Source organism: Bos taurus, chromosome 21 (genome assembly GCF_002263795.3).
Source record: "Bos taurus isolate L1 Dominette 01449 registration number 42190680 breed Hereford chromosome 21, ARS-UCD2.0, whole genome shotgun sequence".
NCBI classification, from domain to species: Eukaryota; Metazoa; Chordata; class Mammalia; order Artiodactyla; family Bovidae; genus Bos; species Bos taurus.
In genome coordinates, this window is record NC_037348.1 from 24145571 (window position 1) to 24162092 (window position 16522).

At 42.8% G+C, this 16522-nt stretch overlaps 1 protein-coding gene across 7 annotated transcripts in view; it reads right to left on the reverse strand.

Moving 5' to 3' along the window:
- ADAMTSL3 (ADAMTS like 3) overlaps nucleotides 1-16522 on the reverse strand; it is a 408215-nt gene that overhangs the window by 34134 nt on the left and 357559 nt on the right. For 5 of the 7 annotated variants that reach the window (XM_059879284.1, XM_059879285.1, XM_024982349.2 and 2 more), the window contains 2 exons: nucleotides 13405-13587; nucleotides 1969-2152 (listed from right to left, as the gene is read on the reverse strand). In XM_059879284.1, the coding sequence (XP_059735267.1) occupies nucleotides 1969-2152; nucleotides 13405-13587 (367 nt within the window). The remainder of the gene's footprint in view (nucleotides 1-1968; nucleotides 2153-13404; nucleotides 13588-16522) is intronic. The other 2 variants (XM_024982347.2, XM_015459226.3) reach the window with 2 other exon arrangements.

Sequence of the window (16522 nt, forward strand, 5' to 3'; positions counted from 1 at the left end):
AACTCAGGGATCGAACCTGTCTCCTGCAGCTCCTGCACTGGCAGGCAGATTCTTTACCACTAGTGCCATCTGGGAAGATGAACTGGGAGACTGGGGTTGACATATATACACTACTCTGTATAATACAGATAACTAATGAAAACCTACTGTATCACACAGGGAACTCTACTTATCGTTCTGTGTGACCTAAATGGGAAGGAAATCCAAAAAAGAGGGGATGTATGTATACATGTGACTGATTAACTTTGCTGTATGGTAGAAACACATCGTAAAGCAACTATCCTCCAATAAAAAATAAATAAAAGATGTTTCTGCTTATAGAGTGGACAAGGCACTCTAGAGAGGAGACAAAACTCAGGAGGCTCCTGACATGGCCCTTGTGAGGAATGACAAAGACATTGGGAACAGTAGGAAACTGACAGGAACGGATGGAAGTGAGAGGAAAGGGGGCTGGGTAGCTTTGAATGTGGTCATTGTGATCTGGAACACGAACTAGGGGCAGATCAGATTTGGTGGAGATTATGAGTTTGATTTTGGATATTTTTAAAACTATTGATTTGTGTCATCTATGATATTGAAAGGTTATTAATGGCTTTACCCCTGGGGATGCAGATGATACCACTCTAATGGCAGAAAGTGAAGAGGAACTAAAGAGCCTCTTGATGAGGGTGAAGGAGCAGAGTGAAAGAGCCAGCTTAAGACTACATAGCAAAAAAAAAAAAAAAAAAACTAAGATCATGGCATCCGGCTGCATTACTGCATGGCAAATAGAAGGGGAAACGGTGGAAGTAGAGACAGATTTCCTCTTCTTGGGCTCCAAAATCACTGTGGATGGTGACTGTAGCCATGAAATCAGAAGACGATTGCTTCTTGCCAGGAAAGCGATGAGAAACCTAGACAGTGTGTTGCAAAGCAGAGACATTATTACTCTGCCAACAAAGGTCCGTATAGTCAAGACTGTGGTCTTCCCAGTGGGCATGTACAGCTGTGAGAGCTGGACCACAAAGAAGGCAGAACACCAAAGAAGTGATGATGCCTTTGAACTGTGGTGCTGGAGAAGACTCCTGAAAGTCCTTTGGACAGCGAGGATATCAAACCAGTCAATCTTAAGGGAGATCAACCTGAATATTCACTGGAAGGACTAATGCTGAAGCTGAAGCTCCAACATTTTGGTCACCTGAAGAGAACAGATGACTCATTGGAAAAGTCCCTGATGCTGGGAAAGATGTAGGGCAGAAGGAGAAGAGGGCATTAGAGGATGAGATGGCTAGACGGCATCACCAATGCAATGATCATGAACTTGGGAAACCTCTGAGAGATGGTGAGGGGCAGGGAGGCCTGCGTGCTGTAGTCTATGGGGTCACAAAGAGTCAGACATGACAGGCAACTGAATAACAACACCACCCGTGGGGGTAGAATCTAAGGAATGGTGCTTTTCACAAGTCTCTCTTGTGATGCTGGTCTACTGACATATCTCTGAGGTGAACCCATGAAGTCAGCTTCCCCGTGCTCATAAGGTACATTGTGAGTGCAGGGAGCAGGTGAGAGTGGCAATTAACTCCAGAAGGTCCGAAATCAGACTAACCCGGTTTGAATTCTGGCTCTCATAACTGTGTGGCCTAGGGGAGTTTTTCCAACTATATAATAGAGGATGAACAACACTGGAGACATCCCTGGAGGTCCAGCGGCTAAGACTCCGAGCTTCTGGTGCAGGGGACTCAGGTTCAATCCCTGGTTGGTTATGTGGTGTAGCATAACAAAAAAATAAAATAAATTTTTAAAAAAAGAAAATGAACGATATTGACTTGATAGGTGACTGTGAAGTGATCCACATAAACTACTTAGCTGAGCACCTAGTATAGTCCACATAAAACAAATCTTAGTGGTTGAGTTATTCATTCCACATTACTATGCATTTTCAAACAAGTCAAACACTGGTAGCAAGGAGAGAAGAGTGACTGCACACACCTTGGGGGGCAGTCCTGAATGTTACAGGGCTGGAACGCAGCCTGTGGCTTGCGGAGCTGGTCACAGAAGGCCTCGCTCACTTCCTGCCCGTTGGCCATCAGGCACTGGGGTCTCTGAACTTGGGCTCCCAAGTGGCCGCATGTGGCAGAACAATGAGTCCAGTTGCCAAGCTCCCAGAAAGTCTCTGCAGAAAGAAAAGGAATGTCACAGATGGCCACTGGAGAAGGGATGATGGGCTGGAGACGACCCGGCCAAAGACAACTATGAGCTGCTTTCTGGTTAGCTGCCCGTTGGGCTCTCTGAGCAGCACACAGAGAATCTGCCATCAGGTGGAGTAAAGGGGTCCTTTAAATCTCATTTTCCCTTGCCTAGCTCGTTGTCATAACTGCGGAGGGTTATTCCAGCCAGGATGGAGCCCTTGGTCCTGCAGCTGGACTGGAACCCAGTGCGTCTGATGCCAACTCTAACTCTTTCAAAATACTACCTCACATTTCACAAAGGCCCCTTGACAGTTCAAGCAAGACATACAGCCTGGGAAAGGGGTTGTCTCAGGCCAGCTAGATCTGCCAGAAAAATCCCAGAGAAGGAGGAGAAACTCTGTGCAGTGGGCCGGCTTCTCAAGACTCTCCAAGCAGAGCCAAGAGAGGAGGGTCTCTCCGGGGGATGCCCTAATGGATTCTCTTTCTCAAAAGTGGATCAGACTGAGAGAGATGAAAGATGATTTAGCGGGGAGCAGGGATTAAGCAGACAGGTTCAAGATACATTTCAAATCCGTTCTTACTTCTCTACTAATTCTTAATCTAAACTTCAGATGAGACCTGAAGCTGAATAAATAATTTGCCATAGAGCCTTCTGGAAAGATGAAAATGGGAGTTTCCTTTAAAAAAGCTGAAGCTGACCACTTCGAATAATCATGGTTTGTTTTCCTTTTAGTCCTCGTTCCAAGTAGCCTTTCCTTTCCCTTTTAACACTGGATAAAAAGATGAAGTAGGACATGACGATGACAGATTTGTGTATGATCACAGAAAGTACCAGATTTTCTTGAAATAATCACAAGTAAGTAATAGCTACCAGCTGTGTCCACAGGGTGCTCCACTGAGTACACCTATGCCTTTAGCTTAACTGTTTTCCAGTGCTTCCTTCTGATTTTGGAATTTTGTCCTAACTTGCATATCATTTGCAAAGCAGAACAGTACACATTTTTAGGTGCCCTACAGCTTATTTAAAACATTTTTAGAAATAGCTTAGTTTATTGAGAAGTTTCCAGGTAATAGGTACTGAGTTAAACACTTTAACATCAATTTTCCATTGAATTCTCATGGCCATCTTTTGATTTAGATTATTTTTACTTGCAGAGATAGAAATGGAAAGAAGCTATGTGACTTTTCCAAGGTCCTGCAGCTGGACTGGAACCCAGTGTGTCTGATGCCATACCTAACTCTATGTCATATTTCATAAAGGCAAGACAGTTCAAGGCAAGACATACATGCATTTCTTTAAAAAAATACACCTCTTTTTACTGAGGTATAATTCATATAAGAAAAAATGCTTATATGTCAAACATGCAGTTCTATGAGTTTTCACAATTGTATGTACTTAGGTAACCATGATCCAGAGCAAGGTATATACATTCCATCACTCATAAAGCATCCTCTCATCTATGAAGCAGGTTAAAGGCTAACAGAGTTCTGCCAAGAGAACACATTGGTCATAGCAAACACCATCTTCCAACAACACAACCAGATGGTCAATACCGAAATCAGAATGATTACATTCTTTGCAGCCAAAGATGGAGAAGCTCTATACAGTCAGCAAAAACAAGACTGGGAGCTGACTGTGGCTCAGATCTTGAACTCATTATTGACAAATTCAGACTTAAATTGAAGAAGGCAGGGAAAACCACTACTTTCTGAATGGAAGACCATACCTGAATGGAAGACCATTCAGGTACGACCTAAATCAAATCCCTTATGATTATACAGTGGAAATGACAAATAGATTCAAGGGATTAGATTTGATAGACAGAGTGCCTGAAGAACTATGGACTGAGGTCTGTGACATTGTACAAGAGACAGTGAGCAAGACCATCCCCAAGAAAAAGAAATGCAAAAATGCAAAATGGTTGTCTGAGGAGGCCTTACAAATAGCTGAGAAAAGAAGAGAAGCTAAAGACAAAGGAGAAAAGGAAAGATATACCCATCTGAGTGCAGAGTTCCAAAGAATAGCAAGGAGAGAGAAGAAAGCCTTCTTCAGTGACCAATGCAAAGAAATAGAGGAAAATAATAGGGTAGAAAAGACTAGAGATCTCTTCAAGGAAATTTAGAGATACCAAGGGAACATTTCATGCAAAGATGGGCACAATAAAAGACCAAAATGGTATGGACCTAACAGAGGCAGAAGATGTCAAGAAGAGGTGGCAAGCATACACAGAAGAACTATACAAAAAAGATGATCATGACCCAGACTACCATAATGATGTGATCACTCACCTAGAGCCAGACATCCTGGAATGTGAAGTCAAGTGGGCCTTAGGAAGCATCACTATGAACAAAGCTAGTGGAGGTGATGGAATTCCAGTTGAGTTATTTCAAATCCTAAAAGATAATGCTGTGAAAGTGCTGCACTCAATATACAAGGAAATTCGGAAAACTCAGCAGTGGCCACAGGACTGGAAAAGGTCAGTTTTCATTCCAATCCCAAAGAAAGGCAATCCCAAAGATTGTTCCAACTACTGCACAATTGTACTCATCTCACTCTCTAGCAAAGTAAGGCTCAAAATTCTCCAAGCCATGCTTCAACAGTGCATGAACCGTGAACTTCCAGATGTTCAAGCTGGATTTAGAAAAGGCAGAGGAAGCAGAGATCAAATTGCCAACATCCATTGGATCATCAAAAAAGCTACAGTGTTCCAGAAAACCACCTACTTCTGCTTATTGACTACACCAAAGCCTTTGGCTGTGTGGATCACAATAAACTGTGGAAAATTCTTCAAGACATGGGGGTATACCAGACAACCTTACCTGCCTCCTGAGAAATCCGTATGCAGGTCAAGAAGCAACAATTAGAACTGGACATGGAACAACAGACTGGTTCCAAATCAGGAAAAGAGTACATCAAGGCTGTATAATGTCACCCTGCTTATTTAACTTATATGCAGAGCACATCATGCCAAACGCTGGGCTGGATGAAGCACAAGCTGGAATCAAGATTGTTGGGAGAAATATAAATAACCTCAGATATGCAGATGACACCACCCTTATGGCAGTAAACGAAGAACAACTAAAGAGCCTCTTGATGAAAGTGAAAGAGGAGAGTGAAAAAAGGTGGCTTAAAACTCAACATTTAGAAAACTAAGATCATAGCATCCGGTCCCATCACTTCATGGCAAATAGATGGTGAAACAATGGAAACAGTGAGAGACTTTATTTTGGGGGGCTTCAAAATCACTGCAGATGGTGACTATAGCCATGAAATTAAAAGATGCTTGCTCCTTGGAAGAAAAGCTATAACCAACCTAGACAGCATATTAAAAAGGAGAGACATTACTTTGCCAACAAAGGTCCATCTAAGTCAACACTATGGTTTTTCCAGTAGTCATGTATGGATGTGAGAGTTGGACCATAAAGAAAGCTGAGCACCAAAGAATTGATGCTTTTGAACTGTGATGTTGGAGAAGACTCTTGAGAGTCCCTTGGACTTCAAGGAGATCCAACCAGTCCATCCTAAAGGAGATCAGTCCTGGGTGTTCATTGGAAGGACTAGGAGATCAGTCCTGGGTGTTCATTGGAAGGACTGATGTTGAAGCTGAAACTCTAATACTTTGGCCTCCTGATGCGAAGAACTGATTCATTGGAAAAGACCCTGATGCTGTGAATGACTGATGGCAGAAAGAGAAGAGGACAACAGAGGATGAGATGGTTTGATGGCATCACCGACTTGATGGACATGAGTTTGAGTAAACTCTGGGAGTTGGTGATGGACGTTGAAGCCTGGTGTGGTGCGGTCCATGGGGTCACAAAGAGTTGGACGCAACTGAACAACTGAACTGAACTGCACTGCCCCTCCTCCAAGGCAACTACTTCTTTATTTCTGTCAACATACATCAGTAGTATCTGTTCTTGGACTTCATACAATATGTACTCTTTTCTGTCTGGCTTCTTTTGCTTAACATAATGTTTTTGAGATTCACCCATATAGTTGTGTATATCAGTAACTCATTCTTTTTTATTGCTGAATACTACTCCATTGTATGAATATACCATAGTTTATCTATTCTCCTATTAATGGTCATTATGAAGTAAAGACTGAAAAGAACATGCTTGTATTTTTTTGTGTGTGTGAACATGTTTTCATTTTTCTCGGGTAAATACCTGTGAATGGAATTGTTGGGTCAAGGGTAGGTATGTGCTTAAGTTTATTAGAAACTGCCACATAGTTTTCCAATGTGGTTGCCCCATTTTATCCATCTATCTGCAGTGCATTGGGAATTTCTTTTGATGCCAAAAAGTTTCCATCATCAGTTGGTTTTCACTCTTCTGGTAGGTGTGATACTGTATCTCATTGTGCTTTCAATTTTCATTTTCCTGATTCCATCTGTCAGTCTTTTTTGTGAACTTCAAGTCTCTTGCCATTGTCTTTCTCGGGGAGGGGAGAGTTCATTGTTAAACTGTAATAGTTCCTCACATATTCTGGACATAAGTTCTTAATCAGACATAGGACTGCCAATCTTTCTCCCAGTCTAAGGCTTGTGTGGTCATATTCTTAATAGTGTCTTTGATTAGCACATTCTTGATGAGGTCCAATTTGATTTTTTTTTGTTTTATGATGAATGATTTTTGACACAAATGAATTGAAAAAGTAGATCATTATTTCCTCCCACATAGAACTCCTCAGTGGCTTCTCATATTTTGGGAATAAAACTCCAGTCTTTACCTTGACCTTCAGAGGCTTGAACGATTTGGTCCTCAGAAACTTCTCCAGCTTCATCTCACACACCTCTCCTTCTACCCCACTGAACCCTCACCAAACGAATCTTCTTTCTGTTCCTTGACCACGCACAGCCTGTGCTCACTTTAGAGTCCTCGCACTTACTGCTCCCTCTGCCAGAAATGCTCTTTCCTCACCTCTTGGGATGGAAGTCTCCACCCTATCCTTTAGGTCTGGAGTCAAGTATCTCCTCCTCAGAGGGCTAAATGATGCACAATCACCATTGGGCTCACCATCCTACTTCCTTTTCTTCATAGCACTTTCCACAGAGAAATATCCTGTACACTTATTTGTTTACTGGTTTATTATCCATCTCTCTGACTGGAATGCCAAATCCTTGAGACTAGACACATTATATACTTAGGTGCTCAGCCAGTATTTGTTAAGGTGACCAATGAATTTCTTTGAAATGCTAGCCACTGAAGGCTTGGCACATTCCACAATGTACACATGTGTGTGTGTGTGGTGCGTATGTGTGTGTGTGCAGGAGGTGGTAGAACAATGTAGGTAGTTTCAATAAATCAAAGTTTTAAATATTCCAAAGATGTCACCTTTACCAGCAATTTCAGCCTCATGAGTATCCAATCTTTTAATTAACTGATTTGAAGGCATTCATTTGATTTCCATGTTCCATCCCACATGGAACTTCTCTCTGCCTTTGCACATCCTGATTTCTCTGCCTGGAACATTCTTCTTCCTCCTCCCAGAGCAACATCCTGACTTATGTGGAAACCTGGTTGGCTTCTCCAGAGAGCATTAGGGACCCCTCCTCAGAGCTACTGTGTCCTTTGGAGCTGACTCACTGAAAAAGAGCCTGATGCTGGGAAAGATTGAAGGCAAAAGGCAAAGGAGGTGGCAGAGGATGAGGGATGAGATGGTTAGATAGCATCACTGACTCAATGGACATGAATTTGAGCAAACTCCAGGAGATAGTGAAGGACAGGGAAGTGTGGCATGCTGCAGTCCACAGGGTCACAAAGTGTCAGACATGACTTAGCGGCTGAACAACAAACAACCATTACAGCGTTTGTCACTCTGCTTCAAATATCTGTTCACATGAGCATCTCCTTCTCTAGACTATGGGCTTCTCAAGGGCTAGGTCATCTACATATTCCCAGCTCTGGCAAAAGCAAGCATGCACTGGGCAAATATTTGCTGAACATGGCTATGTTTGTGTCTGAATGTTTGTGTCTCTCTAAAATTTATGTGTCACATCCTAACATGCAGGAGGTGGGGGCATTGGGAAGTAATTAGGTCACAAAGGCGGAGCCCTCATGAGTGAGATTAGTGCCCTAATGAAAGAAGCCCCAGGGAGCCCCTTTATCCCTTTGGCCATAAGAGGACACAGCAAAAAGACGACTGTCTGTGAACCAGGAAGCTGGCCCTCCTCAGACATCGGATCTGGCCCTACCTTGATCTTGGATGTCCCTGCCTCCAGAACTGCAAGAAATAAATGTCTGTTGTTTATAAGCCACCCCCTCCATGCTGGTCTGTGCTACGTTGTTATGGTAGTGCAAACAGACTAAGATGAATGTTGAATGAATGGACGAAGGTGCTTGTAAGGATGGTAGCATTGTGTCGAAAAGAAGAGAAAATGGTATCACGTAAATACCCCTAGATAATGATCTCATAAATAACATGAGCTGGCTTGTTGAATGGCAACTCAACATTATTTTCTCCTTCTATGCTCTCCCTGCATCCACATCTCTAGAATCTCTATTTGCAGAGTTACATTCTATATGACATAACCTGAAAATCAAAGACACTAGCTAAAGATTTAAAAGATTGAAATGATGTAGCCTTTACTGTTCCTATAGAGTAGACATAGTTAAACATGAGGTCAGACAGCAACTTCTGTGTATCCTTCTGCAATTCACTCATTTTCAGCTACAAGGAGCTGAGATCAGCAGTATGGGTTCCCTGTGATTCAGGAATTTCTGATTTTCTTTTTTATCCTAAGTACCAAGGATCTTTATTCTCAATAAAGAATATGTTCAGTTCCATTCAGTCACTCAGTCGTGTCCAACTCTTTGCGACCCCATGCATCGCAGCACGCCAGACCTCTCTGTCCATCACCAACTCCCAGAGTTCACTCAGACTCACGTCCATCGAGTCAGTGATGCCATCCAGTCATCTCATCCTCTGTCGTCCCCTTCTCCTCCTGCCCCCAATCCCTCCCAGCATCAGACTCTTTTCCAATGAGTCAACTCTTAGCATGAGGTGGCCAAAGTACTGGAGTTTCAGCTTTAGCATCATTCCTTCCAAAGAACACCCAGGACTGATCTCCTTTAGAATGAATCTGTAGCTGTAGATAATATGTCACTATTTTGAGAATAAAGTGTCCCATTATCTTCATGCTTTGCAAATCCTCAGGCACAGAGTTAAACCTCATTCTCATAAATATTTTGATTTTCTTAACTCTGTCCCTATCTCTTGGCCTCTTAAAGAGTTTTGCAAGACATACGTCGATTAGGTTCTTGTGACTAAGCACTGATACATAACAAAGTTAATATGTGTGGGAAAACATACTTGTGAAAGAAGACCAATGAAAGAATTGATTCAACAATCCTTAGCAAATCTTTCCTCTATAAACATTTACCAAGTTAGTGATCATTTTGCAACTCGAAAACCAATACCTGTGTTACCACAAATAATGATGCACATTTGGGATATGAGCTCCCTGGGCTTCCTCAGGAGTGGATTTTTTTTTTTAAGCTTGCATATGGAAGGACAAGTTTAACAGGTTCTTAGCCACACTAACATATAGCATCTCTACATGTATTCAGGGTTTACAGCCTAACTAACAAGGTAGGAAAAAATATATTCACTGAAATTCCAGAAGGGACTGGAGGAAGCAGCTGGGGCTGACAGGCTCCTCCCTTCCAGACAGCTCTGGGAACAGGGCAAGGGGTGATGCTTTATAGGGGACATCACATGGTGACAGGTGCACACTTTTAGGAAGGTTGTGCAGCATTAAGTGTAAGAGCAGACGATGGTGGGGAATGCTGTATACTGTGTGACGTCATTCTTGATTCCTCAGTCACGTGACTAGAGTCAAGAGCTGCCTGACTGCAGAGATGTGTGAAGAGAAGAGATGTGTGGTGCAGAACTGAGACACCATGCAGACCCCTGAGTGGAGGGGGGAACGAAGGGGTAAGGCCGGAACTGACTTCTCAGGGACCTGAGGGAAGGCACTAGCATTAGACAGGCTAAGCCTACCCTATCTGTTGAAAATCTTCCATATTAAGATCCTAGAGGACCACAGAGGTCTTTGGGCCTGGCATGCTGCAGTCCATGGGGTCACATGAGTCAGACATGACTTAGAGACTGAACAACAACAACAAGAGGCATACCAGGGTCTTTCTGGCCAGCACTAAGAGTCCAGGACGGTGATATGAGGAACACTGAAAGAGACAACTATATATTTGGGCTCTAGCACACACTTTTATGAGTCTCAGGTTTCCTCATTTATACAACTGGATAAAAGATTACTGCCCCCAACACTGTGCTATTGTAAACATCAAGAGAGGTAATGAACATGAAAGTGCTTCACACGTGACTATTCCAACTCCCCATCTATTTGTGTCTCTGTGCCTGCATGTGTGCTCAGCTGTGTCTGACTCTTTGCAACCTTATGGATGGTAGCCGGCCAGACTGCTCTGTCCACAGGATTCCCAGGCGACAACACTGGAGCAGGTTGCCATTTCCTCCTCCAGGGGATCTTTCTGATCCACGGATTGAAACTGGGTCTCCTGAATTGCAGGTGGATTTTTTACTGCTGAACCATCAGGGAAACCCATTTATGTCTCTGAGTTCCTCTAACTGCCAACAAGAAAAGCCATGGAGAAAGCTCCTTCCATCATCCCCTTAGTTCAGCAGTGCGTTCTATAATCTCATACCAGTTCTGCCATTGATCCAATATTATCCATTTATGAGACACATATTTAATACTTACACCTATCTGAGGTGCTGGAGATACAAAGGGGAAGTAATGAATGATATCTCATGTCGGTCTAGCTGACTTCTGTGATTAACTCTTAATCGCTTCCAAACTCTGGGGGGAAAGAGGAGCATTATTTATTGAGTCTTAAACCATCGCAACTTGAAGCTCATTCTGATGTCAAGAGTTTGCTGAGCTCCAGATATTATCCCTAAAGACAGCAGCAGAAGCATCCAAATGCCATCCTGTGCCAGGGGCTCACTGCAATGACCTTTCCCAAACTATAATACTGACTCCACCGATTAGTAATTATTGAGCACCTGCTGGGTGCCTCATACGATATTATATTCTTAGGGCACAAAAGAAACATTAGACATGGTCTCTAGCATGAAGGGACCCACAATTTAGTGGAGGAAACAACTGGAGACTAATGTGTGTCAGGATTCAGTCAGGGACTAAGCAGTGAGAAAGGAGAGGTCCAAAACAATCAGAGAAGGATTCACATAGGAGAGGAGAATTCAGGTGGCTTAAAGGACGGTGAAAGAGCTAATTCTTAGGTAGATCTATAAGAAGACCAGGACCCTCAAGGAGGAGAAGGGGACAAACTTTTTCTACATTCCTTGTCTTAGTCACTTAAGACATTTTTTCTTAAGCTCTGAGTTGCTACAACAATCTATTTCCCCTAAGACTAACTTTCTTTAAGCCCAGAGCTAACATTACTTTGCCAACAAAGGTCCGTCTAGTCAAGGCTATGGTTTTTCCATGTATGGATGTGAGAGTTGGACTATAAAGAAATCTGAGCACCAAAGAATTGATGCTTTTGAACTGTGGTGTTGGAGAAGACTCTTGAGAGTTCCTTGGACTGCAAGGAGATCCAACCAGTCCATCCTAAAGGAGATCAGTTCTGGATGTTCATTGGAAGGACTGATGTTGAAGCTGAAACTCTGGCCACCTGATGTGAAGAGCTGACTCATTGGAAAAGACCCTGATGCTGGGAATGATTGAAGGCAGGAGGAGAAGGAGACGACAGAGGATGAGATGGTTGGATGGCATCATCAACTCGATGGATATGGGTTTGGGTGGACTCCAGGAGTTGGTGATGGACAGGGAGGCCTGGCGTGCTACAGTTCATGGGGTGGCAAAGAGTCCGAGCGGTGAGTGACTGAACTGAACTAATGATTATATAACAACAATGTATCTTGCTTGAGGACATGTTTCTCCTTCTTAAGAAAAACCTTCTGACTATTCCTGTTATTTTAAGATGTATGTTGTGGGAGTGGGTCTAGAAAGACCTTTAAAACCTTGAGATATTCTTTTAATCTATTGCTAGTAATCAATTGAAAAAGTATATAAAGCTACACCTGAACTGGTGAGTGGGGGCACTCTCCGCCCCCTTCTGATGTCTATGTCAGAAGCTTTCTCTGTCCCTTTTTCACTGTAATAAAACTTTGGCCATATGAAGTTCTGAGTGACTGAAACTGTGTCTTTGGTCCCGAAGCAAAATTCTCTCCTTTGGAGATCATGAATCCGGCACTCTTCACCGTAAGCTAGGCCACTTCTTCCTGGGAGAGCAGTATGAATGGAAGCCAGATTTCCAGAGTAAGCTGCATGGTGTGTGTGTGGTGTTGGATCACAGTGCGGGAAAGTGCATTGCCTAGAACAGAGTTTAGTGCTAGCTTAGAACAGAGGCCAGGGTTATAAATTAAGGACATGTAGAGCCAGAATCAGAGAAGGCAATGGCATCCCACTCCAGTACTTTTGCCTAGAAAATCCCATGGACGGAGGAGCCTGGTAGGCTGCAGTCCATGAGGTTGCTATAGTCGGACACGACTGAGCGACTTCACTTTCACTTTTCACTTTCATGCCTTGGAGAAGGAAATGGCAACCCACTCCAGTGTTCTTGCCTGGAGAATCCCAGGGACAGGAAGCCTGGTGGGCTGCCATCTATGGAGTCGCACAGAGTCGAACACGACTAAAGCAACGCAGCAGAGCCAGAATGGGCTTCCCAGGTGGTGCTAGCGGTAAAGAACCTGCCGGCCAATGCAGGGGATGAACGAGATGTGGGTTTGATCCCTGGGTTGGGAAAATCCCCCTGGAGGAGGACATGACAACATACTTCAGTATGCTTGCCTGGAGAATCCTACAGTCAGAGGAGCCTGGTGGGCTACAGTCCATGGGGTCACAAAGAGTCAGACAGGACTGAAGCAACTTGGCACACAAGCACACACATAGAGGCAGCATATGAAGGATCTTGATTCTGGGCAGAAAGTTTATATCTCATGGTAGGTTCTTAGGCAGAGAAGCAGCAGCAAGGCAGTCACAGCCTTCTGAGAGAAGAACAGGTAAGATAGAGTATTAGATTTAGCGCCTGTTTGTAAGTAGACAGTGACAGCAATAGTTAAAACCATATAACGTCCACTTGTTTACTCCTTGACTTCAGAATCCACAAAACCAGGTCCTACTTCGAACATATTATAGGAAGCACTTGAAAACAAGGACTTGGTGCTTACCCAGCAAGTGGAGGACAGATGTTGCCATTGCCTTTCCAAGAGCATTGGTGGCTGTGCAGACATAGGTTCCTTCATTTTCAAGGGAAAGGTTCTGCAACAACAGGGATCCATTGAAAAGCAAGGAAATATTGTCACTCAGAGATCCTCCTTTCTTCAACCAAGTTACATTAGGCTGAGGGACACCTTTGGAATAAAAACAGATATGACAAAGGCAAATTCCTTTAGGAACAGAGACACAGAATCACATGACAAATACCATTTAGCATTCTGGCCACAAGCCAGCAAATGGGTTTCATCACACGTAATAGGAAACACGGCTCTTTCTATTCCTACCCCTCCTCTATGGCAGGCGAGGGATGCTGCTGAAGCAAAGGGCTTGGGTCAGCTGAAGATGGGGGTAGTTTACATCTAGGAGTCAAAGAGCAGGAGCCAAAGAGGGTGGGCTTGCTCTGCACTGGAAAGTGAGAGTAGGCTGAAGTTGAGTAAAGGTAATGCAAGACTGGTTGGAAAAGAGGAGCTGATGAAGCCAGATCAATGTGGAGGCAGAGAAACAGAAATTCCTAGCAGTGGGTTGTCGCAAAGAAGGTTTTCGGAAACAAAAATATCAAATATGGATCATTAAGTGGCCCACTATGCACATGCAATGTGACATTCCTCCTTCAGGAAGAATACAAAATCTTTAGGAAATAGATTTTGCTCATCCCCACTTTTGTGAAAGAGGATAATATCAGGGAACACAAAGAAGGGTTGCGTTTTACATTTGGGTCAGTGTGGGGTGAACAGACTGTACGTGACATCTCGGGACACAGGGAGGAACATGAGGGATTGAAAGAATTTCTTCCCTTACATCTTGAGAAGTCTCGAAGTCTCAGCAGTTTGCTGGGCTTTGGGGTGTGAAGCTCAGAGGAATCGCATTAGGTTCCTTTTTTAAAAAATAAGTCCATTTGCATTTTTCTAAATTGGTGTCTTTTTATTTATTTATTTATTTTTTGGTCGCACTGTGTGGCATGTGGGATCTTAGTTCTCTGACCAGGGATTGAGCCCCGGCCCCCTGCATTGGAAGCACAGAGTCCTAACCACTGGACCACCTTGGAAGTCCCTCATTTGATTCTTAAGAGCTGGGTGACCTTGGATGATGTCTGAGATCCAGCAAGGTTATTGGTTTTGAGGATGTCTCATCTTCCTGCAGTGCTCTGCCTAGAGAGACTGGCAGACACCGCAAGGCCTTCTGACAAAAAAGAGATGTCACTGCTCTAATTATGAAATCTGCTATGCATCTCACAAAAGGCAAAACACATGCTTCATGAACCCTTAGATTCTCACAGTCTTTTTCCAACTCTGGGGAAGCAGCCATTGTTAGCTTTGTCTTACAGCTAAGGAAGCTGGTCAAGGCAAAACCAGCCCAGAACCTAAATTTCCAGAGAAGTGCTAATCACAGGTGTACTTATCTTTTGTTGGTGTTTCTTTTCAAATATAAACACAAGGAGAGGTTAAAATTCCCTAAGGACACCAGCTAGCACACCTTGGATCTGAAATTCACACCCATGCACTTTCCTCCAGAACTTACTTCTTAACCAGAGTGTAGGTAGGTCCTGTGTATTTCTTGATAGATTATTAGGCATCTTATATTTTTTACTTCCATAGTAAGCAGGCTCTTTTAAAATATATTTTATAGTTGTTTATTGTTCACAATTAGGAAAGCAATAAACACTGGCATATTTATCTGGTATCTAATCATCTTACTACAGTGATTATTTTGAATAGTTTTCAAGTAATTTTCTTCATTTTTAATAGTAAACAATCATATCACCTCTATGTAATGACAATTTTATCATTTTTTCCTATATTTATATCTATGAAAGTGAAAGTGTTACTCACTCAGTCATGTCTGATTCTTTGCAACCTCATAGACTGTAGCCTGCCACGCTCCTCTGTCCACAGAATTCTCTAGGCAAGAATACTGGAGTGGGTAGCCATTCCCTTCTCCAGGGGATCTTCTAGACCCAGGGATCAAACCCATGTCTCCTGCGTTGCAGGCAGATTCTTTACCATCTAAGCCACCAGGGAAGCCCTATGTATTTTTCTATTAACTATTGCATTGTATTAACTAAAGTCTCTAGAACAATGCTGGATAATAAGTTAGAGCAGGCACATTTCTCTCGCTTCCAACTCTAAAGGGAACATTACTGTTTTATCCTTAAGCAGGTGGTTTGCTTTTGTTTTCTGATAGTTGTCAAATCAAAGAAATTTCCTTGTAACTCTAACTCACATGGAAATTTCTAAAACTTTGAGTTAGTATTTGTGAAACAGGGAAAGTGTTAGTCACTAAGTTGTGTCTGTCTGACTCTTTGCGACCCCATGATCTGTAGCCCGCCAGGCTCCTCTGTCTATGGAATTCTCCAGGCAAGAATACTAGAGTGGGTTGCCATTCCCTTCTCCAGGGGATCTTCCCAACCCAGGAATGGAACTCAGGTCTCCTGCATTGCAGGTGGATCCTTTACTGACTGAGGCATCAGAGAATTGGCTTTTAAAAAACTTAAAATATTTAAACCTATTTTCTTTTGAGTACAGCTTTGACTATATATCTTATACTTTGAAATGAAATAAATCATTACCATTATTTCATTCATTCAAAAATGTTTACAAAATCCTACTCTGTGTGAGACCCTGTGCTGGAACTAAGAATATGATGTGCACTAGGTTTCCTCATGAAACTCAATTTTAGAAGGGGGCTTTGCGGGGGAACAGGTGATTGCAATAACATGACATAAGGGTTCTGATAAACACTGATGTCACTGGCACATAAAAACTGTATTTAATGCAGACTGGAGAGAGGGCTAAGATTTTAACATGCAGGAATAGCTAAGCTAATACATGAGGACAAGGGGGTGGGAATTGGGGGAAAATTGTTTTACATAGAGGGAATGGTGTACAAAAAGGCATAGACATGAAGGAAAATATAATGCATTGGGAGAATCATAAATTGACTTTTTTTATGACTGAAGTTTAAAGTACATGGAGTGGGAGTAAGGAGAGATGACTAAATAGGTAAGCAGGTGCCCATAAAATGAAAATTTATTATTATCCATAGTAAGGAGTTTGGTGGAATTTATCCTGA